The 24,211-nt window shown below is 44.5% G+C and overlaps 1 protein-coding gene across 1 annotated transcript in view; it reads left to right on the top strand.

Annotated features, from left to right (window-relative positions):
• The window catches only part of NT5DC2 (5'-nucleotidase domain containing 2), a 184,147-nt gene that overhangs the window by 131,057 nt on the left and 28,879 nt on the right, over nt 1–24,211 (top strand). Inside the window, exon 14 of the mRNA XM_082265923.1 lies at nt 23,358–23,644. Coding sequence (XP_082122049.1) covers nt 23,358–23,619 — 262 coding nt within the window. The 3' untranslated portion in view covers nt 23,620–23,644. The remainder of the gene's footprint in view (nt 1–23,357; nt 23,645–24,211) is intronic.

Below are 24,211 nucleotides of genomic sequence, written 5' to 3' on the forward strand. Positions count from 1 at the left end.
TAAAATACAATACTGATGGTAACAGAAACTGTGACATTGCAAAATGTGATCAATTAATGATTGGTACTACTAATAAAAGTATTGGTGACCATGATGTTGAAATGTGTAAACCAGTGTGGGATATGGCATTATCTAATGATGTGGTACCAAGTTTATTAGGGAAAGATGGGTTAGGAATGTCAGAGGTTCCTTTGCGTAACAGTCAGATGGAAAGCATTTCTACTGCTGCGGTCTGGGGCTGTCCTGGTCCGTTTTCGGTATCCCTGAAGGGCTCATGTATTGTACCACTGGACAAACCTCATGAGATGGAAGGGCTGAGCATGGATCAGCAAACAGCAGAAATCCTGACTATAGCTCAGATAGAGTTGGTTAAAACTGGGGTAAATAAGGGACAAAGTTATTTTTCCTTAAGCAAAGTGGGGTCCCTACATCTTCAGGATAAGGGGTTGGGGAGAAGTGTTAAAATAGACAGAGAGCCCCCAAAAAAGAAATATAAGCTCAGGAACCCCAAGGATAAAAGAAGGCTGCGGGTACAGAGCTGTAGAACCAGATTAAGATTCAGGATAGGGCGTGCCTGGAAACGCACCCGAAAAAAAGATAGCTGGCATAGAGGTGTCCCGATCAGCTGGAAACGCACCCGAAAAAAAGATTGGGCCCACGCAGCTGATAGCTGGCACAGCGGTGTCCTGATCAGGAATTCGGGCTGGAGTGTTCCGCCCCCTACTGGGTCAAAACAAGGGGGGGATATTTGACAGGAAGTCAGATAAATCTGTGGGAGTTGTCACAGACGGGAGATACATTTCTGCCTTGTGTAGACAATTCACCAATTACTATAGGGTGTCGGCTGCAGAGGTAGCCAGAAAGGTGTAAGGACGTTGAAAAAGCTTCAGCTGTTCAGGATGAGGCAATTAAGGCCTCTATAAGTTATCCAGAGGATGACTACTGATTGAATGCCTCCTGGAGCTGAGAGCAGTGAGGAGAGCAGTGAGTTGAATGCCTCCTGGAGCTGAGAGCAGTGAGGAGAGCAATGAGTTGAATGCCTCCTGGAGCTGAGAGCAGTGATGAGAGCAGTGAGTTGAATGCCTCCTGGAGCTGAGAGCAGTGAGTTGAATGCCTCCTGGAGCTGAGAGCAGTGAGTTGAATGCCTCCTGGAGCTGTGTGCATTAAGGAGAAGCAGTGAGTTGAATGCCTCCTGGAGCTGTGTGAGTTGAGGAGAGCAGTCAACGGAAAGACTTCTGAAGGTGAAGTGTTGGATTTTTTCTGTGTGGAAAGAAAACAAAGAATGTTGGTTTTCTGCTGTATGACCAGCAGTGTCTGCCCAGCAGTAGGTTGGGACAGACACCATAGGTAGGTTCCTGTGTGTGAAGGTAGACACCCCAAGTGGCCAGGGTTTATTTTATGTTTGTTTTTGAATTATGCTGTTTTGGATGCTTGCAAATGTTTGAAGAAAATTGGAAGAATAAACCATAGACTGTTGTTTACAACCACTCCTCGGCTGTCTCTGTGTAACGAACCCCGCTACCGAGCTAACCCCTCACAAGCCTTTAAGTGTTCGGAGGTATATGCTTTCCCATTGTACTGCATCTAAGTCCAATTGCAGGTCTCTTGTCCAAGATTTACAGGCTTTTCCTGCATCGGCTTGTTGGTGTTCCCATAGAATATTGTGGATCTTGGAGATTGTTTGCTGCTGTGGACTGCTAGAAGAGCTGAGCTTTTCAAAAGGTGTGAGTGTTCTGTAGATACAGTCAGGTCCATAAATATTGGGACATTGACACAATTCTAATCTTTTTGGTTCTATACAACACCACAATGGATTTGAAACGAAACAAACAAGATGTGCTTTAACTGCAGACTTTCAGCTTTAATTTGAGAGTATTTACATCCAAATCAGGGGAACGGTGTAGGAATTACAACAGTTTGTATATGTGCCTCCCACTTTTTAAGGGACCAAAAGTTATGGGACAGATTAACAATCGTAAATCAAACTTTCACTTTTTAATACTTGGTTGCAAATTCTTTGCAGTCAATTACAGCCTGAAGTCTGGAACGCATAGACATACCAAACGCTGGGTTTCATCCCTGGTGATGCTCTGCCAGGCCTCTACTGCAACTGTCTTCAGTTCCTGCTTGTTCTTGGGGCATTTTCCCTTCAGTTTTGTCTTCAGCAAGTGAAATGCATGTTTAATCGGATTCAAGTCAGGTGATTGACTTGGCCATTGCATAACATTCCACTTCTTTCCCTTAAAACACTCTTTGGTTACTTTCGCAGTATGCTTCGGGTCATTGTCCATCTGCACTGTGAAGCACCGTGCAATGAGTTCTGAAGCATTTGGCTAAATATTTCCTGAAACATTTCAGAATTCATCCTGCTGCTTTTGTCAGCAGTCACATCATCAATAAATACAAGAGAACCAGTTCCATTGGCACCCATACATGCCCACGCCATGACCCTACCACCACCATGCTTCACTGATGAGGTGGTATGCTTTGGATCATGAGCAGTTCCTTTCCTTCTCCATACTCTTCTCTTCCCATCACTCTGGTACAAGTTGATCTTGGTCTCATCTGTCCATAGGATATTGTTCCAGAACTGTGAAGGCTTTTTTAGATGTTGTTTGGCAAACTCTAATCTGGCCTTCCTGTTTTTGAGCCTCACCAATGGTTTACATCTTGTGGTAAACCCTCTGTATTCACTCTGGTGAAGACTTCTCTTAAATGTTGACTTTGACATGCATGCACCTACCTCCTGGAGAGTGTTCTTGAGCTGGCCAACTGTTGTGAAGGGTGTTTTCTTCACCAGGGAAAGTATTTTTCGGTCATCCACCACCATTTTTTTCCATGGTCTTCCGGGTCTTTTGGTGTTGCTGAGCTCACCGGTGCGTTCTTTCTTTTTAAGGATGTTCCAAACAGTTGATTTGGCCACACCTAATGTTTTTGCTATCTCTCTGATGGGTTGCTTCACTGATAGTGACAGCTCTTTGGATCTCATATTGAGAGTTGACAGCAACAGATTCCAAATGCAAATAGCACACTTGAAATTAACTCTGGACCTTTTATCTGCTCCTTGTAAATGGGATAATGAGGGAATAACACGCACCTGGCCATGGAACAGCTGAGCAGCCAATTGTCCCATTACTTTTGGTCCCTTAAAAAGTGGGAGGCACATATACAAACTGTTGTAATTCCTACACCGTTCACCTGATTTGGATATAAATACCCTCCAATTAAAGCAGAAATTCTACAGTTAAAGCACATCTTGTTTGTTTCATTTCAAATCCATTGTGGTGGTGGTGTATAGAGCCAAAAAAGATTAGAATTGTGTCGATGTCCCAATATTTATGGACCCGACTGTAGGAAATCAGTTCTATGCCACCTGCTTGGTGCTGCCAAGGCCTGCATCAGTCTCTGCTGGAAGAGTACTAACCCTTCCTCCATTACTATGTGGCTTAACAAAGTCAGAAAAAGAGTGGGTGGCTGTGAAGGTTCCAGCAAGTGCCCTCTCGCATTTAGTTATGCCTGGCATTATGAAATTATCTGGTGGGGGGATGAGAAGAGCATACATCTTGCATAGTGTGCGGGGAAGGGGGTCACTGTCTGAGCAATAGTTTTCAAATATCGTCTTTTGACGGAAAATAGGTGAGGGGGTCTAAAGTTTTAAGGTAGTGTCTTGCCATGAATTCAAATTATACTGTCTCTGTGGGTTGGTGAGAGTAGAGATTGAAGGCCAAGTTTTTCGAGCCCAAGAAATGGGAGGCCTGAAAGCAGCCCCGTTCCAGGAGGTTGCGGAAAGCTCCCATTTAATTTCCTGGAGGGAGGTCAGGGTTTCCCAATATGGGGAATAGCGGAGATAAATGGGAGGAAAGTTCAGAGTTTTGGCACATTGAGGAAAAGACTTGGAGAGTAGGGCCAATGGTAGGGTGTAACCTGAGGGTGGTTGGTAGGGTCTTGAAGCACCAAGGTGCCCTATTCAAGGGCACATGACTGTAGTGTTATACAATGGACGTCCACAATTTAAGTTGCCAGTGTCTGCACCAGTCGACCAAGCATCCAAGGTGGGCTGCTTGATAATATTTGAGTGTATCTGGTATGGCCACACCACCATGGCATTTAGGTAGTATCAGGAGACGTCTACAAAGTTTGGGGCGCTTGTTGGCCCAAATTTACTTAGAGAAAAGTGCGTTAAAAAAAGGGGGGGGGGTAGAAAGAGAGTAGGATAGAGGGGGAGGATCAGAGGAGGTAGTCTAGTAAACCAAAGGAAGGCACTCACTACTGAACACCCCAGGTTCACACGAGTGCAGGCCTATGAGGGGAGTGGTTGGAAATAGCTCAATGCAGAACTCCATGCCAGAGCTCCTCAGCAAACGCATATATAGATTGAACATGCAGCAACAGGTTACTCAGTATAACAAGAGCGTGGGCAGCAGTAACGTAGGAGGTAGAGGGATATCTATTGTATGATATGACAATCTCCGTAATAATGCCCGTATAGTTAAAACCTGACATGAAACTCAGTCACACGTCTCCCAGCCAATCCGGGCGCAGACCCCGATGTTCCCAAGGCTCCACTAACCATCAGGTCGGCTCCAACACCTGGAGTGCCCGGGGCACCGCAGAGCCAGACCGAGAAGAGGGCATCCCTCTTCCAGCCCATCGAATGCAGCACCCCAGAGCAAGGAGCCGATCAGGGAGCGTGCCATGGCACTGGAGCCGTTGGCGCTCCAGCCCCATGCCCCCCCCCAGATGGCCCCCCCCAACAACCCAGACGAGGCACCTATCCTCCCTCAGCCAACCTCTCACCATCTCCCACTCACATCACCGCCCAGCACGTATGTGCCGCATAGTTGTGCAACATGCGTAGAAAGGAGGACGAGCTGCGGGGAATCAGAGTCCAAAAAGAACTCCGGGTGGGTCAACAGCCCAAACAGGGTGGAGCGCGTCCCCTAGGTCTCGGGCCGGGCAGTCCCATCCAGAGCAAGCCCTGGTTATGATGGCTGTATATCTGGGGGTAATACATAAAAATGCAAGATCAAGTGAAGTCAACAGACTAAGTGACCATCAAAAATAACAGAAAATTAGAATGAAAAGTATAAAGTCATGCACAGGAGGGTAGAAAAATACAACAAAAGTTCAGAGGCAGACAGAGGTACCCGGCAGCAAGCAAGCTCAGCAGGCGTGAAAGAGTCCGTCAGCGGTCTTGGCCATCCATGGGATCCTACCATTACAAGAGAGGGTCCGGAAGCAAAAGATCAGGCACTTCAGGGGTTTGAAAAAACATTGAGGAATAAAGCCCTCCAAATTATGTGGATAAGTCGCCTTTTCAAATCAAGGCGGAAGTTCGCATGTAGAAATGTTGCCAGGCCACGGGCAGGGACCGCAGCTTGAACCGTAAAAAATTAAGGAGCAAAGCCCATCTCTATATCGGAGACAGGTAACGACTGAAAATCAGCCACGAGCTGGGTTGCAATCAGGTTGTAGAGAAGTGTACATGGAAGGCTTAGAGCTTTTAAGGGTCCCATAAAAGCACAAGGAGAGTGATAAAAGGAAAGGAGAGGTCCTATGTACTCTTGTTTTTAGCCCACATTAAAAAGTGAGAAAGAAGCAAAGCAATCTCCCCAAACAGCGGTGTCAAGGGGCTGGGTCTGGGGGAACAGTAAGCCCTTTTGTAATTATGTATTCCAAACATGTAGGGTAGACACCACTATTAGAGGTAGTGATTTTATATTCTCTTGTCTATAGAGTGGGGGGGGGGGGGGGTTGTCCATGGTAGTGACGTGAGGTCAGAATCGAAAAGATCATTTTCAGTGTAGTCCATCGTTTAGTTCATTTACAATGGAATTAATCCACAAGGCAGATCAGAGAGGATACGTGGCGGTATAAGGTCAAATGAAGGATTGCCTCATCTAGGTTTCCTCTGCTGCTGGTATGCTTCAGTTTGTTTGATAGTGTCCTAGTGGGTGGGTGTCCTTTTCTCTTTAGAGAAAAGTTTAAACATTTTTTCTACACATTTTTTTTTCTCTTGATCTTTATTTTTTCTAGAATCAAGATGATATTATTGGTACAGTTACGCTCTCCATACAGTTATCTATTTAGAAAAATCCTCTGCACTGTCCTGAATGCAGTACCTACACCCATCTGAACCAAATATTGTTGGGCCTGTCTGTATTGTGATCCTCTGGCCCTGGTCTCTGCTTGTGGCACTTCCCAGACATCTAAAGTAGTGATCGACCGATATCAGCTTTTCGTTGCAGATACAGATACCGATATTTTGCCGATCGTATATCGGTATTGGCCGATATTGGACAATATTTTCACACATGTAAAATTTTGCCCAAAAAACACAAAATTTGACACAAATCTCTTAATAAACATGTTAATCTTTATTTACATTTTTAACATTAAGTGCTCGTTCTTCACACCTTAACTGCATAAAAACTGATAGGAAAACTCCAATTGCAGGGACATTTGCTTTGCATTTCACATCATCTGATTGTGCATTAATACACAATAAATTGCTGCAGTAGTGGACTCACTCACTGCAATATGTTTTAATTCACTACTGCAGTGCAGTCAGTGCAAAACTACTAGAAAAAAAGCTAGGCAACAACAGCTACACAAAATACACATACACAGTGGATTGGATGGATTGGAGTCAGTGGAGGACTACCTCTGCAGTAAGGCACTGACTGCAAGTACTGCAGTGCAGTCAGTGCAAAACTGCTAGAAAAAGAGCAAGGCAACAGCTACATATGTCACAGTGGATTGGACTGGAATCAGTGGAGGACTACCTCTGTCCGCAGTATGGCACTCACTGCAGCTACTGCAGTCAGTGCAATACTGCCAGAAAAAAATCAAGGCAACAAACAGACAATGGATTAAATTGGAGTCAGTGGACTACCTTTGCAGTAGGGCACTCACTGAAACTACAGCAGTCAGTGCAAAACTGCTAGAAAAATAGCTGGGCAACAGCTAGACATCGGATTGGACTCTTAGTAGGGCACTCACTGCAACTACAGCAGTCAGTGCAAAACTGCTAGACCAAAAAGCTAGCCAACAGATAGACATTGGATTGGATTCTTAGCAGTAGGGCACTCACTGCAACTACTGCAGTCAGTGCAAAACTGCTAGAAAAAAGCTAGGCAACAGCTAGACATTGGATTGGAGTCACTCAGCGGACTACCTCTGCAGTAGGGCACTCACTGCCACTACAGCAGTCAGTGCAAAAGTGCTAGAAAAAAAGCTAGGCAACAGCTAGACAGTGGATTGGATTGGAGTCACTCAGCGGACTACCTCTGCAGTAGGGCACTCGCAGCTACAGCAGTCAGTGCAAAACTGCTAGAAAAAAAGCTAGGCAATAGCTAGACAGTGGATTGGATTGGAGTCACTCAGTGGACTACCTCTGCAGTAGGGCACTCACTGCAACTACAGCAGTCAGTGCAAAACTGCTAGAAAAAAAGCTAGGCAACAGCTAGACAACAGCTAGACAGTGGAGTGGATTCGAGTGGACAGAGGAGCAAAGAGAGAGAGGTATCTTCTAGCATAGGAAGCAAGTCTTTTGTAGCGTGCCTCATTTTCTCTCCACCACTGAAGAGGATGACTTTTTCTGTCAATTACTGCTTCTTTCAAATAGAGATGAAGTTCATCATTCAGGTTCATTATTGCAGATTCAGAAGAAATTGAATCCTCGGCATGAGGCCCCAATAAAACACTGAAAATGTCCTGATCAATTCAACGACGATGAAGAAAATTCTCTTCTGTTCGTTGACATATTTTTGGACATTTGTCTGTTTTTGTAGCATGGTGCTCTTCCTAAAAATAGTGTTCTGGACTTGTCTTTTCGGCAGGAACCTCCTGCACCTCCTGTTGAATATCTTCTGTCAGCCATTGTTTTGCCTTAGCCAATACATCATCAGAAGAGAAAGCATGGTTCCTGTATCGAGGATTCAAAAGACTTGCAAGCACAACATTTTTAATCTACATGCTTCTCAAAACCTATATCAATCAAAGCTCTTTGGCTTGATAGACCATCATTTGAAGGTTGGAGGGTGTTGTGTGCCATGACACAGAGGTCTGACATATCAGCAAACCTCATTCCTTTACGTATTTTTGCTCCACTGTCTCGAAGTTGCGCAAGCGTCTTTGTTGATTCCCCATTCTTTAAGCATGCCTAGAAACATTTCTCTACTGTACTCAGTGTGGGATCCTTGCATCACTTTTGTATTCAACACCAATTGCATTTTTGTCTACCCGCTGTCAATGAAGTGGCATGTAAGAATGATTAGTGACTCTGACTCTGTTTGTTACCAGCAGTCCGTCGTGAATGAGTTGCCAGCATTCTCTGGTTGCAGCATAGCCTTTACTTTGTCAACGACCTTTTGGTGAAGCTTTGCCAGCATTTCGGTTCGATAATACTTCTCACTCTTCAGTGTGTAGCTTGGCTCAAGTATGGACCGTTGAAATCCTGAGTCAGACACCATTGTAAATGGCTGGTTATCAGTGCCAATCATCTCTGTGATTACTCTGTCCAGCAGTTGGGATCTTCCATCTGAATCTAGACAGGGACATCTGTAATATCTGTTATTGTTGCCTGGAATAGTGGTATTGAATCAAAGTCACATTGATATTCATTTTGTTTTTTCTGTGCTGCATGATACAATTTAATATGATGAACTCTTAGATGGGCCCAAAGATTTGACATATTTTTGTTTTTTGCAGTTACTGATCCCATGCTTATGTTGTTTGTACATGTGTTGCACACTGCTGCTTTTCCTGGAGAAGGTTGAGACGAGAAATAGTCCCAGACCACACTATTACTTTTTCTCTCCTCATCCATCTCCATTTAAGCTTGAAAGACACAAAAAAGATTAAAGAAATGGCTTGTTGAATTTGCTGCTGCTGGTATTTGCACCCTGTTGTGGGTTGGTGGCTGACGCCTGGCAGTGTGGGTTGCTTGCTGGCACCCTGTTGTGGGTTGGTGGCTGATGCCTGGCAGTGTGGGTCGCTTGCTGGCACCCTGTTGTGGGTTGGTGGCTGATGGCTGGCAGTGTGGGTTGCTTGCTGGCACCCTGTTGTGGGTTGGTGGCTGACGCCTGGCAGTGTGGGTTGGTGGCTGACGCCTGGCAGTGTGGGTTGGTGGCCGACGACTGGCAGTGTGGGTTGGTGGCTGACGCCTGGCAGTGTGGGTTGCTTGCTGGCACCCTGTTGCGGGTTGGTGGCTGACGCCTGGCAGTGTGGGTTGCTTGCTGGCACCCTGTTGTGGGTTTATGGCGGATGCCTGGCAGTGTGAGTTGGTTGCTGACGCCTGGCAGTGTGGCTGGCTTGGTGTCACCCTGTTGTGGGTGGCTTGCTTGCCAGAACACTTTGGTGGCTGGCTGGTGTCACCCTGTTATGGGTGGCTGGCTTGCAGGAACACTGTGGTGGGTGGCTGGCTTGGTATCACCCTTTTATGGGTGGCTGGCTTTCAGGAACAGTCTGTGGTGGCTGGTTGGCTGGCATGCTGTCATCCTGTTATGAGTGGTGGCTGGCTGGATTGGTTTCACCCTGTTGTGGGTGGCTGGCTTGCTGGAACATTGTGGTGGGTGGCTTGCTTGCTGGAACACTGTGGTGGGGGGCTGGCTTGCTGGAACACTGTGGTGGGGGGCTGGCTTGGGGTCACCCTGTTGTGTGGGTGGCTGGCTTGGTGTCACTCGCTCACCCTGGCCTGTTGTGGGTAGCTGGCTTGCTGGAACACTGTGTGGTCACTGGTCACACTGGTGGGTGGCTGGCTTGGTGTCATCTGAGTGGCTGGTTGCTTGTTCGCTGGAACCCTGTTGTGGGCTGGGTGGCTGGATGCTGGCCAGTTCTGTTGCTGTAGGTCGGATGGCTGGCGGCTGGCACCCTATGGCTGAAGCCATGGCCTGCGGGTGGATGGATGGCTGGCACAATGACCGGACCGGACTGCAGCTTACTGTAACATGAGGCTGTGTGAAGCGGTCTTAAGGCAGAGAACGTTTGCAACGCACAGTGAAATGGCGTCAAGTATGGGCCGCGTAGACGTGGGAGACGGTGTTAGAAGGCAGAACGCGTGTGCGCAACATACGCAATGACGTCATGAAAATATCGGCAATATCTGTAAATCCAAAGGCCGATACAGATATATTGGGGAAAGTGCATATCGCCCCCCCGATATATTGGTGTTAGCGATAATCGGTCGATCTCTAATCTAAAGTATTGGTTTGTTTGCCGCAGAGCACTTTACAGAACTTGAAAGAGAGTGTGGATTCAAGCAAATGGCCAACAACCCAGGCTATTGGTGTCAAGTTCCTGAGGAGGCTTGAAGTGCTTCTCCTCAGGAACTTGACACCAGTAGCCTGGATTATTGTCCCTCTGCTAGAATCCACACTCTCTTTCAAGTATACTTTACCTTCTTCAGGTAAGGCCTCCTTCTCTATCTTTTTCAGGGAGGTGTTATGTACAGCTATGCTAGATTTTATGAACAAAATCAACTACCACTTTAGCTGACTCAGAACGCAGGGGCTGTAAGCGTACCTCTATGCCATCCCGTCCTGAATCTTTTTCGGGCATTTTTGCAGCTGTGGCAGCCTCTAAGCTTCCAGCTGCAAATGGGCTGTGGGATAAGGATTCTCACAAATCTGTTCTGGATGGACTTGTACTGGAGAAGCGTCAGGTTGCATACATAGTTCCCAGGCTTAAGGATACCTAATTGGATCATATTGATGCAATTTATACATTTTTAAAGATGGAACAGCTTGCGACCGAAACCCTTACGGTTAATAGTCTGGGTTCCCTTAAGGCCCTAAGACTGTCAACACCTTTCTAGGACCTTCCATACATCATCTGTATGGAGACAGAACTTTTTTTCACCTTGGATCCCTCTGTTTTCTGCATTTGGCAAGTTTCACACCTATGCAATTGGTGCAGGTTGCATTTGCATGGGCACAGCAGCCCATTCATTTGAATGGACTGCTGGACCTGTAAGAAACATAGGAAAAGGGTCCTTGTACCTTTTTTAAAATTGAAGCCGCTTTTGCACCATGCGATTTCCTGCACTGGAAAACATGCTGCATTTTCAGATGTGAGAATAAATGGCAGCCCTGCATTCCCGCTAAATAGCTGCATGGTTTGCCTGTGGGTGGGTAAATGCATGCATTATATATGCATTCCTGTATCCGTATATATGTTAACCTAGCCTTAATTACTTTCCCTATTGAGGGTGCCCCAGTGTTTTAGGGATTAGACTTGCAAACGTCTAGAAACATTTTCAAACCCCTACTCTCCCTGATAGGTCCTGCAGTGCAACTTGACATAGCTGGTATGTCAACCTGTCAGACATTGGAGTATGGACTAAGAATATGTCCAAGGAATCCAAAACTATCCTTCTGGATCATTCAGTTATGAGGCATTTGGAACTTATGCCTGCTGCATTACACTATATTGTGTTGATGGGTCAGTAGGTATTTTCTAATTTTCTGTATGAGTCTTCTGTCTGCTAATGCGCAGAGAACCTTCTTACTAAAATGTTGGTCTGCCAAACAACAATGCAAAAATGCTTACTTCATATGTAATTTGACAGAGAACGTTGCTTTGATGCTACTTTAGACAAGTTAAAGGGAAACTCCAGTCAAAAATGAAATTTCTCTTTCGTTCACAGCTTCATATCTTCATTGACCGTTGGGTTATGCTGCTCTTCCTAGGAGTAGGGCAGTAGGCGGAAAAGGGTTAACAAAAGTTAACAAGACTTTGACTACGCCCATGGGCGGTCCCAGGGGGTATACTTCCACTTTCTGCTCTAGGACGTCAGTTTTATTTCTGCCTAGTAGGAGTAAGGACCTAGCTCCCTGCTGGGATCTCTGGTCCTGGCATTTTTTCTAAATTAAAAAAAAAAACATTTTTTTTTTAGATTTTTTTTTCCTTCTACAATCAAGCCGTTTATGTGAGAACTGCAATCAACTGCCGGACTCGGTGACGCACTGGATATTCTAAATCCTTAAGGTCCCCCCAGTCTGAGCAGTGAGCTTCGTGCTCAGTCAGCCGCTACAAAGCCCCACTGGAGGGGGGCTGGGCGGCTAGTGGAACACCTCCCAAGGGCGCACATGACCGGGTTGCGGCCTGAGCCGCAGTGTTCCCCTGGACCGCAACTCCCCCTATACCAAGATGGGGAGGTATTCTGCCTGGAGTGGTGCCCTCACGGTCTCCAATGGTATGGTGAGTAACTTGTTTCCCCTTTTTTTCTCCTCTGGGAAACTTTGAGTGGAAGCGGGCCCATTCCGTGGTGTTCGGTCCCTCTGGTACCCCATTTAAAAAAAAAAAAAGGCCTCCGTGCTAAACCCCCTCCCAACCGGAGGCAGTGCTGGAGTGGGGAGCTGTGGCTGGTAGGGGCTGGGAATGCAATGTGGTGGTTCCCACAACAAATGGCACGCTTTTTTTGGCCATGTGGGGGGGAGGGTCCCTAGTAATGCCCCCCCCCCTGCTGACTAACACATTTATAATCGGCTGGGGGTCTAGTGTGCCACGCTCCAGCTGCGTGGTGCCGCAATTTTATTGTAGCCCTTCTTTGCTGTATTCGGCAGCCATGTTCCTAGAGGCTTCCATAGAAGCCTATTGGCGGCCATTTTCCTGTAGTCAGAGGAGCAGTGTACGGTGGGGGGCCTCTAGTGGTGACACGGCCATTTCAATTTCCTCTCAGAACGGCATGGAACAGGCTGACTAACGCTGCTGGCTCTCACTGTGAGGGTGTGGTGAGTCTTCGGGGAAGTGGTGGGACACTTTTTTTTTTTTTAATCTTTTGACCCCAGGCGTTTGATGGAAACTTCAGAGCATGTGTCACCACTGGGTCTACTCTCAGAGTCCGCGGGACCCTCCGAATCTACATCCGCCCTGGCGGCCATGACTGCGGTCCTGCAGTCGCTGGTATCAAAAGTGGATTTAGCCCTGCTGAGAAGACAGGGAAAGAAGCGCCCTCAGCCCTCACCTGCCCCCTCTGGGTTCTCAAATTCTGAGGACGAAGTGGCCGCCACAGGGTCTTCGTCTATGCAACTGCAGGGCTCTGATAGTGAGGATGAGCCCTTTTCCTCATCCACTGCACAAAAAAAAGGCGCTTGTGGAGGCACTGATAGTATCAGTTTGAGAAACTCTAAAAATGGAGGATACTACTAGTGGTGCGGCGGCCACACTGGTATAGTTTGGTACCCGCAAACCATCAAAGGCGATTAAGGGGTTTCCCTTTCCCGCCTATTTTGATGAGAATGTCACCAGTCAGTGGAGTTCCCCAAACGCATGGTTGGGATACTTAAGCGTTTTGCTCGGAGGTACCCCTTTGAGGAATCTCTTATTAAGAAACTGACGGTAGATTTGCAAGTTTCCAGGCTGAATAAGGCCACCTTGCTACCAGTAGAGGATGCTCCGTCCTTTAAAGATCCTGCGGACAGGAAGGCTGAGGCTCTGATCCGCCATCTTTTCACTGCGACAGGTTCCATTTTGAGGCCCGTGTTCGCCATTACCTTGGTCTCTCAGACCTTAATAGAATGGGCTAGAATCCTGCGCCAGGATTTGTAACGGGGTCAACATGCTCCTGAGCTGACGGAATTGATGGACCTGTTCATACTGGGGTTGCTGTATATCAGTGATGCCTCCCTGGATGCGGCCCCGTTGGCCTGCAGAGCGTCTGTGACTGCAGTGACCCTCAGTGGCCTGCTTTGGCTAAAGTGTTGGTCTGCGGACCAAGCTTCCAAGAAGGTGCTGACTGATCTACCGTTTGTGGGGGATCGTCTGTTCGGAGCTTCAATAGAAGCGATCATTAAAGGTCTCACTGTTGGTAAGAGCACACTGCTTCCACAGAGCACAAAAGGACAGAGAGCCTCGGCGCAATAAGTGGTCCCATATTCTCAGCCTACAAGCGGCCCTTTCGTCCCACCCAGGATAAGGTTTCAAACCCCTCCCAAGCATTCTCGGGGGGTTCCAAGAGACGCTCGGTTGATAAGTCAAGGGCCCCTCTGGCTCCAAGACAAATGGGTTTACAAATTGATCCGATCCGGTTACAAGATCAAGTTTCGGTCCTGGCCTCCAGCAAGGTTCTTCCCTTCCAACCTCCACCTGTCCCCAGATCGGTTGCGGGGCCTCATGGGAGCGGTGCAAGATTTGCTGTTGCAGGGGGGTCATTGTGCCAGTTCCAGAAATGGAACACTTTCAGGGGTTTTATTCAAACCTTTTCACTGTTCCCAGAATAGAGGGCAAGGTTTGTCCAATTTTGGACCTCAAGGCCTTGAACCGCTTAAGGTTTAAAAATTCAAGATGGAGTCCATTCGCAAAGTAGTGGCTTCCCTTCAGCAGGGGGATTTTTTTTTTGCCTCCCATCGACATCAAGGACTCCTATCTCCATATTCCAATATATGGCAGACATTGGCAACACTTCTTTCTTTTTGCGGTGGGAGAAGGGCATTATTTCGTGGCCTTACCCTTTGGCCTCGCATCAGCTCCTCAGGTATTCACAAAGGTTTTGGCCCTGGTGCTCTTTACTTTACAAGAGTAATGCCTCGTACACACGTACCGATTGTCGGCCGTAAATATTCGGCCGACGACCGATCAGCAGTTTGTCTGGATGGGGAGGTACCCTGGGCAGACATTTGGCCCAAGGGGTTTGGACTCCCGAGGAGTCCGCTCTGCTGATCAACATCCTGGAAATCCGGGTGATCAGACTTTGTCTGTCCCAATGGACAGATCATCTACAAGGGTGTCCCGTAAGGATTCAATCAGACATCACCACGGCCGTGGCATGTGTCAATCATCAAGGGGGCGCAAGGAGTGCCATTGCGGCCAAAGAAGTGGCTGTTATTCTGAGATGGGTAGAACGACATGTTCCAGCCCTCTCTGCTGTGCACATTCCAGGAGTGGAAAATTGACAGGTGGACTATCTCAGCCGGCAGGCTCTGAGTCCAGGTGAATGGTCTCTCCATCTGGAGGTGTTTCAACAATTTTACCTCCAGTGGGGACTCCCTATGTGGGTCTACCAGGAAGGTTCAGAGATTCGTAGCAAGATCTCGAGGCCCCTTGGGTGGGGTCAGACACATTAGATGCTCTGGTGGCCCCCTGGGGTCAGTATCGTCTAATTTATGCCTTCCCTCCGTTAAAGCTCCTGTCAAGACTTCTGCGCAGGATCGTGGCAGAGGGGATTCCAGTTAACCTGGTGGCTTCGGACTGGTCTCGCCGATATTGGTACACGGGTTAGGTAACACTTGTCGCCGATGCTCCTTGGTGGCTCCCTCTCAGAGAAGATCTGTTGTCTCAAGGTCCAATCTTCCATCCTGCTTTACAGTTGCTGGCTTTAACGGCCTGGCTATTGAAAGCCAGGTACTTAAGGATAGAGGATTGTCGGATTCTGTGATTCCTACTTTAGGAGCAAGAAAATGTACTTCCCGCAAGATCTATCATCGGGTTTGGAAAGCGTATATCACTTGGTGTGAGGCTCAGGGTGTCTCCCCCTGTGCCTTCTCGATATCATGTCTGCTGGAATTTCTACAAGCGCTTAGCTCTGGGCACCATTAGGGCCAGATTTCTGCATTGGCATTTTTTTTCCAACCTCAAATTCCTTGGTTCACACTTTTCTGCAAGGAGTTCGCCATGCGGCTCCTACTGTGAGGTCTCCGGTGCCCCCGTGGGATCTTAATTTGGTGTTATCTGTTCTTCAAAAAGATCCTTTTAAGAATATTCACGAGATTCCTTTATTGACTCTCTCACAGAAGGTGGCCTTCTTGGTGGCCATCACTTCGGCAAGCAGGGTTTCTGAATTGGCTGCGTTGTCCTGTCAGTCACCTTATCTGGTGATTCACATGAACAAGGTGGTTCTTCATCCCTGTCAGTCATTTCTTCCTAAGGTCATCTCGGGCTTCAATTTGAGGACATTGTGTTGCCTTTGCTTTGTCCTAAGCCAAAACATCCAAAAGAGATTGTCTTGCATTCCTTGGATGTGGTTCGTGCCATAAGGGTGTACATGGCGGTAACTGAAGCAATTCGTAAATCGGATTCCCTATTTGTACTTATGGATGGACCCCGTAAAGGGGCAGGCTGCGTCTGCTGTGACTATTTCCAGGTGGATAAGGCAGACGGTGGTGCAGGCCTATTCCATTAAGGGTCAGGTCCCTCCTTTCTACAAGGGCGCTATGTGCCTCCTGGGCCTTCCGTCATCAGACGTCGGTGGTCTAGGTTTGCAAGGCGGTAATCTGGTCGTCTGTGCATACGTTCACCATGTTTTACAAGGTGGACGTCCAGGCATCTGCGGATTGCTACTTTCAGCCGCAGAGTTTTGCAGGCCGCTGTTGTGGAGGCCGGTGCAATATATGAAAAAAAAAATAGGGTACAAAGGAACATCTTTGAAAGTTTAGGATACAGATCGATTTCTATTGTTCATTACATGTGATAATTGAGTTTTAGGTTCCGTTTCCATGAATGCGACTTGTCATGCGACTTTGGACACATAAAGTTGCATGACAAGTAACAGCCAGCCTATTGATTTCAATGGCACCCGTTCCCATCTATGTCACTTTGAAATTCACTGCACTATTTTGATGTGACTTTGATCCAGAGAGTGTAGAATTGGATCAAAGCTGCACTCAGTCGCACAATTTAAGAGTCGCACTAGTGAAAAACGTAGCCACTAGACTAGAGTGCAACTTTACACTAATCAAAGTAGTGCAGGTACCTTTTGAAAGTTGCTGATTTTTAAAGTCCCATAGATGGGAACGGGTGCCAAAGTTGCATGACAAGTCACACTAGTGAAAATTGAGGTTTAGTCTTCGTTTTTACTATTTCGATTTAGAGTGCGACTTTGATCCAACTTTACACTCTCTGGATTAAAGTCGCATCAAAAGTCGCTTCAAGGTAGTACAGGCACCTTTTCAAAGTTGCTGAATTTCAAAGTCGCATAGATGGGAAAGGTTGCCATTGAAATCAATAAGCTGTGACTTGTCATGCGACTTTGTGTGTACAAAGTGGCATGACAAGTCGCACTAGTGGAAACGTAGACTTAGTGTGGTTGCCTGTACTATGATCATTGTAGACTGTGATCTGAGACCCCAGAGCATTTCCAGCTACACTAACAGTCCCCCCCCCCCCCATGTGTCCAGCTTCCTTCTCGTATAGTGGTAGTCTTAATTCAAAGCCCAGCACAGCTATACTGTATATGTGCACCCCTCTGTGTCCTGTGTAAACTGTTTCTTAATTTTCTCATGAATTCGGATGTACAATGCATCCTTACTGATGAGAGAACACTGGGCGGGAACCTATGATCAGTTCCTCCCATTCTGTATATGCCCACTGTAAAATAAGGTTGCAGCGCTAAAAACGGTGATAAAGGTGACAAATAGTCCAAAAATGTAACATATTGTATGTGACAATTAAGTTGCAGCGTTAAGTTACAGCGTTTAAACAAACAGTGACAAAATAATAATAATTCAGTCCATAGGAAGTCTTTTCAAATAAATCCACAATTGTGCTGATATTCAGTGCCGGTATATCTAAATAAACACTCCTCCACCAGTGATCCTTCACCAAAAATAGGAATGCACACTCACCAAACCGATATGCTGCCTTATCAAGACAGCTACTGCAGTTTAGTGTAATATCAAGTCTTGAACGGAGCTAGACATAAGGGGGTTCACACCAGAGGATATCTCCTCCAATACTCCAGTACAGCAGGGGTAAATCAGCAAACATAGGAGAGAACAAATCTTCCCATAGTATAGTATTTATTTAAAACAAAGCCATGACATGCAACTTTAAATCTTGGTAAAAACATCTGGTAATGAGCCAAATAGTGTAAACATCTAAAGAGCACTTACATGAAAAGCCACCAGACTTCCAACAGAACTGGTGGCTATGGACTTCTGTCATGTAACACTGCTTTACAGCCGTTTCCCGTTAGAACGCTTCCTCAGGAGCAGCATTGGTACATGTCAGGGTGCCTTTTATATTGGGGATCCTCACCTGTTCCACATAATTCAGTAATGGGGACGCCGGGGGTGACCAGAGCATCACTCCCTGTTCCGCCGCCATATTGGTGACCTCACCTCCTGTTATAATGATAGAGAGTGCAGAGGCGGCCGGAACGTCATTTCCTGTTTCGGTGCCATCTTGATGACGCTACTTCCTGTTTACTAAGAAACAGAATAATTTCCTATTTCGGTGCCATCTTGATGACACTACTTCCTGTTGTTTACGAAAAAACAATCAGCACTCCCAGGTTAACAGGGATTAATCCTGTAAACAAAAGAAAACGGTGGGGGGGGGGGGGAAGCTAGAACACTCCATAACCTTAAAGGTTATCTGAATTATATTATTGGGAAACAGGTGAAGAGTCCAAGTACAAAATACATGCATAGATATGAAAAATATATGCATACAAATATATATAAAGGAGGAATGTATCATAAGCAAAAAAAAAACTATCTAAGCAGATGTAATAGCTTCTATATATATATCTATATCCATATATATAAATATAAACCCTATACACATATAGAGATCAAGAATATAAAAACATACACTGGAGAGTGGTTATTTTATCCAGCCAATATCAATGAGCAGATGAAAAACGTGCAAGTATATGTGGAAAATGAGAAGAATAGCTCATATATACATGGGAATGCGTGGAAACACACACATGTATAAAGGGCATATATATGTATACACATATGTATACCATGTAATTCCACATATATACACGAAGATCAGAAATACAGGAATATACAACAGTCAGCAATAATGGAGACTGGCTATTGTTCTAACGGGTGTCATTGAAGCAATTAACATCCCACTCTACATTGAGTCCTATTGGAGCATACCATTTTATTTCATGTAACCATTTCTTTCTCCATTCTTGAGATTTCCCGCGTTTTATGACACCCTCTCCAATGTGGGTTTAGCTTCACTATCCCCACAAATTTGAGAGAGCTGGGATCCCTGTTGTGACATGTTCTATAATGCATGACACGTTCTATAATGTATGGAAAGGCTATGTCTATAACCTTTTCTGATATTATAGACATGTTCCCTAAGTCTATCCCGCAATCTCCTAGGTTGTTCTGCCTGTATAATGTTTCTGGCAAGGGCATTCAAGGAGATAAACTACGTGGGTAGACTCACAAGATATAAAATCCTCAATCGTGTACTCCCTGTTCGTAACAGTGGAAGAGAGTTTGTTGATTTTTATTTTTCTGCTTTTATTGGCTGTGCAAATGATGCATCTATTGCAGGAAAAGAAGCCTGTAAGCTCGGTAAAGAAAGTAGGTTTCACAGGAGGGTTAATAGCGCTCGGAGCTATTTTATTTTTAATATTTGGTGCGCGTCTAAAAAAGACTTCAGGTTTGGCTGGCAGAGAGGTTCTAAGGACAGGATCTGCTTGTAAGATGTTCCATCTTCTTTGTATTATTTTTTTGATTTGATAGTGTTGAATGGAGAAATTGGTGATAAATGGACAGAAAACTGTTTTTTTTCGGGCGTGAAGTAGGTGTTAATAAAGAGTCTCTATTTAGAATAGACACTTCTTCAATCGTCTGCTTAAGCATTGCGGCATCATAACCCCTTTCCAAAAATCTTGTTTCCAAAAAGGACGCTTGTAGATAATAATCCTCAATATCTTGGTAGTTCCGTCTCATGCAAAGGAACTGTCCCCTAGGAACATTTTTAAGCCATGTGGGATGGTGGCAGCTGTCTGTAGGGATGTAACTATTTCGATCCGCTCTTTTGAAAAAGGATTTGGTGCCTATTCTACCATTCACATTAAACAAATTTAGATCCAAAAAATGTATTTCTTTTTTACTGTAATGACAATTGAATATTGAGTGGGTTATTGTTGAGATGGGACATAAAATCAATCAAAGACTTCTCATCTTCCCTCCACAATAACAAGATGTCATCTATAAAGCGTTTGTAAAATATTAAGTTGTTCCAATCTTTGCCAAAGATAGATTCTAGTTCCCAACTTGCCATAAAAAGGTTGGCTAGGCTTGGGGCGAATTTAGCGCCCATGGCAACTCCTTTTGTCTGAAGAAAATATGTACCATTAAACCAGCAGTAGTTGTGGTGCATCCAGAAGTCTAATAGATTTAAAATGAACTCCTGTTGTAATTTTAGAATGTTACTTTGATCCAGATATCTTTTTACTGCTTCATACCCATCCTCGTGTGCTATATTCGTGTAGAGTGAAGCAACGCCTGCTGTGACCAAAAAGGTGTGTTCATCCAGCGTAATGTTGTTCAATAAATTGAGGACTTGTTGGGTATCTTTCAGATATGCTGGAGTTTGTACCACCAGCGATTGCAGAAAAAAAATCTATATACACGTACTCCTCTACCCTTGCTGTGAGGGAATTTATCCCGCTTATTATGGGTCTCCCTGGTGGATCTGGCGGGTTTTTGTGTATTTTGGGGAGAAAGTATATACCGTATTTTCCGGCGTATAAGACGACTGGGCGTATAAGACGACCCCCCTAGTTTTCATCTACCGGTAATACTTATACTTAGGTTACCTTGGAGATATTATACTCGGCATATAGGACGACCCCCCATTTTTGGGGGATTTTTTTGAGGTTCAAAAGTAGTCTTATACGCCAGAAAATACAGTAATTGGAATTTTAGGAGCTTTGGGTACCAGATATTCTTTTTCTTTTTATTCAAAATCCCTGAATCATATCCGTGTTTAATTAGACTGGTGAGAGTTTTTTTGTATTTAATTGTGGGGTCTGATGGGAGGGGCAAATATGTGGAGGTATCATTTAACATATTTTGCATCCTATTGATATAGTCCGATTTATCGAACAAAACGATGCCTCCCCCCTTATCAGCCGGTTTTACTATGAGGTCATGTTTGTCCAATAGTTTTTTCAATCCCATTTGTTCTTTAGTATTATTTATAATATGTTTAATGGGGATTTTCTCTAAATCTTTCATCACCAGATCTTTAAACATGTTGATATGATGATTACCACTACTAGGTGGGTTCATCAAAGAAGCGTTTCTGAGGGTAGTATGTTGATATGTGGTATCAACGTTATTTCTTACTATGGGATTTTGAATAAAATATTTCTTAAGACTTATTTGGTGGGTGAATTTCTTTATATCCACTAAAGTTTGGAATTTGTTTAATTTAGTTTTAAGTGCATATTTTAAGCCTTTACTAAGAACAGATTCTTCCTCTGAACTCAAAACCGCCGAACTGAGATTGAATATGCCCAGAGATGTTTTTATTTCCGTCTTTTTTTGTTTTCTGTCTAGTCTGTCCTCCCTTTCTGCCTCTCCTGTGTCCATGCTTCTTTTGCGGATTAGTCCTAAAAAACGCTCAGATTCTTCTGGTGCATATCTTCGTGGTGACTGTGTATATATAGGTCTGTGAGAAGATTGAGCCTCGCTTTCATAATGTGGGTCTCTATCTCTCTCCAGTCCACTCCTTTTAGTGTAATTCCTCTCTGGTGTTTCTTGGGTTGGTCTAAAAACAAAATTCCCTCTTGTATAACCATAACCTCCTCTCGTTGGTTGATTATGGGAAGAGCGACCTCTCCACCTTCCCCGGGGGTGCCGGGCCACCCTCCCAATGGGTAGGGGGGTCTGTATTGCTCATTCCTTTCCAAAACCTCATCTTCCTCCCAGTCTTTCAAAGACTCATATCTGTTATGAATAGGAATATGTTGATAATTGGATTTAGGGGTATGGTTGGAAGGTGGGTACCTACCAGGGTGCTTTGGATTTGGAATCTTTAACTTGTGTCCACTCTGGGTTAACTCGGGGGTGTTACCCGAGTTGGTGGGGGTTTTTTGGCTAATAGTACCTGCTAAAACTGTATTGGTAGGGGAATGATCCACTATATTAGTTTGCCATTTAAAAGACCTTAGTTTCCCTATAGTCTTTGAGATCATTCATGTATTTCTTTTTCTTTTTGTATTTCTGATCTTCTTCTAATTTATCTAATGTTGCTTTAAATTTTTCTTATTCTTTATTATATTCCTCCAATCCTTTAAACGCAGTGACTTTTTCTCTCGTTTTATTAATTTTTGTGTCTAAAGCTATAAGTTTTTCTCTTCTTTTTATCGATGAGAAACTTTAATAAATCAACACCTGCTCTGTTGAAGAACTGGTACCATTCTTTGTCATCCTGGGTATCATTCTGCTCTAACGGGACATCCCATCTTAAAGACCGTGGGACCATATTCTCTGAGACCTAATGTTCCAGAAATGATATGTCCCAAGCGGTCTTAATTTCTGACGTCATGATGTTTTTTAGGTGAAGAAAAATACCATGTATTTCTTCAAAGTTTTTATCCTCCACAAAAACTTCCTCAGTGTTAATCCTCCGATTAACTCTGGCTTCAAATACATCCATAGTTAAATGAAATTGTGTATAATAATAATGTGCTATAAGGCTGCTAGACAAAAGTATATATCATCAAGAAAACATAAAATAATAAAGTAAAGTCAGCGCCTTACAAATATAGAACAGCAGCTAGCAAACAGTGTGAATATACAAACACCAAAATAACATGTAAAATAAAGTTGCAGCTCTAAAAACGGTAATAAAGGTGACAATCCAAAAATGTAAAATATTGTGACAATTAAGTTGCAGCGTTTAGTTACAGCGTTTAAACAAACAATGATTTAATGTGACAAAATAATAATAATTCAGTCCAAGCCTAGGCAGCATATCGGTCTGGTGAGTGTGCATTACTATTTTTGGTGAAGGATCACTGGTGGAGGAGTATTTATTTAGATATACCACCACTGAATATCAGCACCATTGTGGATTTATTTTAAAAGACTTCCTATGGACTGAATTATTATTATTTTGTCACTTTAAGTCATTGTTTGTTTAAACGCTGTAACTTAACGCTGCAACTTAATTGTCACATACAATATTTTACATTTTTTAATCATTTGTCACCTTTATCACCATTTTTAGTGCTGCTACCTTATTTTACATGTTATTTTGGTGTTTGTATATTCACACTGTTTGCTAGCTGCTGTTCTATATTTGTTAGGTGCTGACTTTACTTTATTAATTTATGTATAAGCCCACTGGCTACACAGGAACAGTGCTCCTCCCTGGAAGTGTTGTCACTAGCTTTCAGTAACCACACCCACTTGCTGCTCATGGACTTTTCCTCTAATGAAGAAAAGTGCAGATTCTGCATCCCTTTAGACGTGATTTGCTATTGGGAGTATCTCACCAAAAATGATTTTTAATAACATCCAATTACAATATGACTTGTGTTGCAATTCTTTACGCTATATTGTTTATTTTTTTTTCTATATTTTTTTTTTCCACAAAAGTGGAGTTACCTTTTAAGCTATGTGGGATTTCACTGTTTTCTTTAATTCCAGGTCTGTTACAAAGCACCTATTTAACCCCCAGTTTGGAAGCATCTTTAGAACTTATCACAACCCAACCTACTTTTCTAGAAGGCTCATCAGATTTTCGGACATCTATATGGCTTCTATTAGTTGTCTTTTAAACTATGATATCAACTTTACATTCTATCCGCGACGTACCCCACTGCAGCATGAAGCGCCTCTGTGGATGGACCAACTCTGCACAGGTTGCATGAAGACTCCTTTCTTTGATCAGATGGTTCGTATCCAGTGACAGCTACTGACTCTAGTTTCATCAGGTAAGTAACAAGTGGACAGAGCGGCATTCAATACATGCATAAAATGGTACTGTAAGGTGTTGGACACTAAAAGAAAAAAAAAAACAAAAAAAAACAATGCAGGAAAATGTCTTTATTTTCAATTGTAATTTATTTTGCAGTTCAGGTGAGAATTGAGTACAGTAATCTGGTAAAGTCATTAGGGGTGTTGAAATGAATCGATGAATCGCGATGCAGCCTTGAATGATTCCTCATCGATGCATGGATGACGTCATCCCGGCTCCCTTTGCCTCTCCCAGGACAGCCTTGCCAGTGCACTCTAAAGTTAAAACAAATCAGTGTCAATGACTCTGTTTCAGGGACCCCTTCCTACAGTGTGTAAGGTTTAATGTAAACTGATGCCTCTTATCTTATTATTATCTCCGATCTTTCATTGCCGCCACATGCCCTCTGGCCCGCCGTTCTCCTTCTCCCCCTCCTCCCCGCCGGCCTAAGTACCAGAGTGCACGTGACTGACGGTGATGAACGATTGGAGATAATAAAGTAAGAGGCATCAGTTTACATTAACCCTTACACACTGTAGGAAGG

The sequence above is a fragment of the Pelophylax lessonae genome, assembly GCF_965119305.1.
Source record: "Pelophylax lessonae genome assembly, chromosome: 8".
Lineage (NCBI taxonomy): Eukaryota > Metazoa > Chordata > Amphibia > Anura > Ranidae > Pelophylax > Pelophylax lessonae.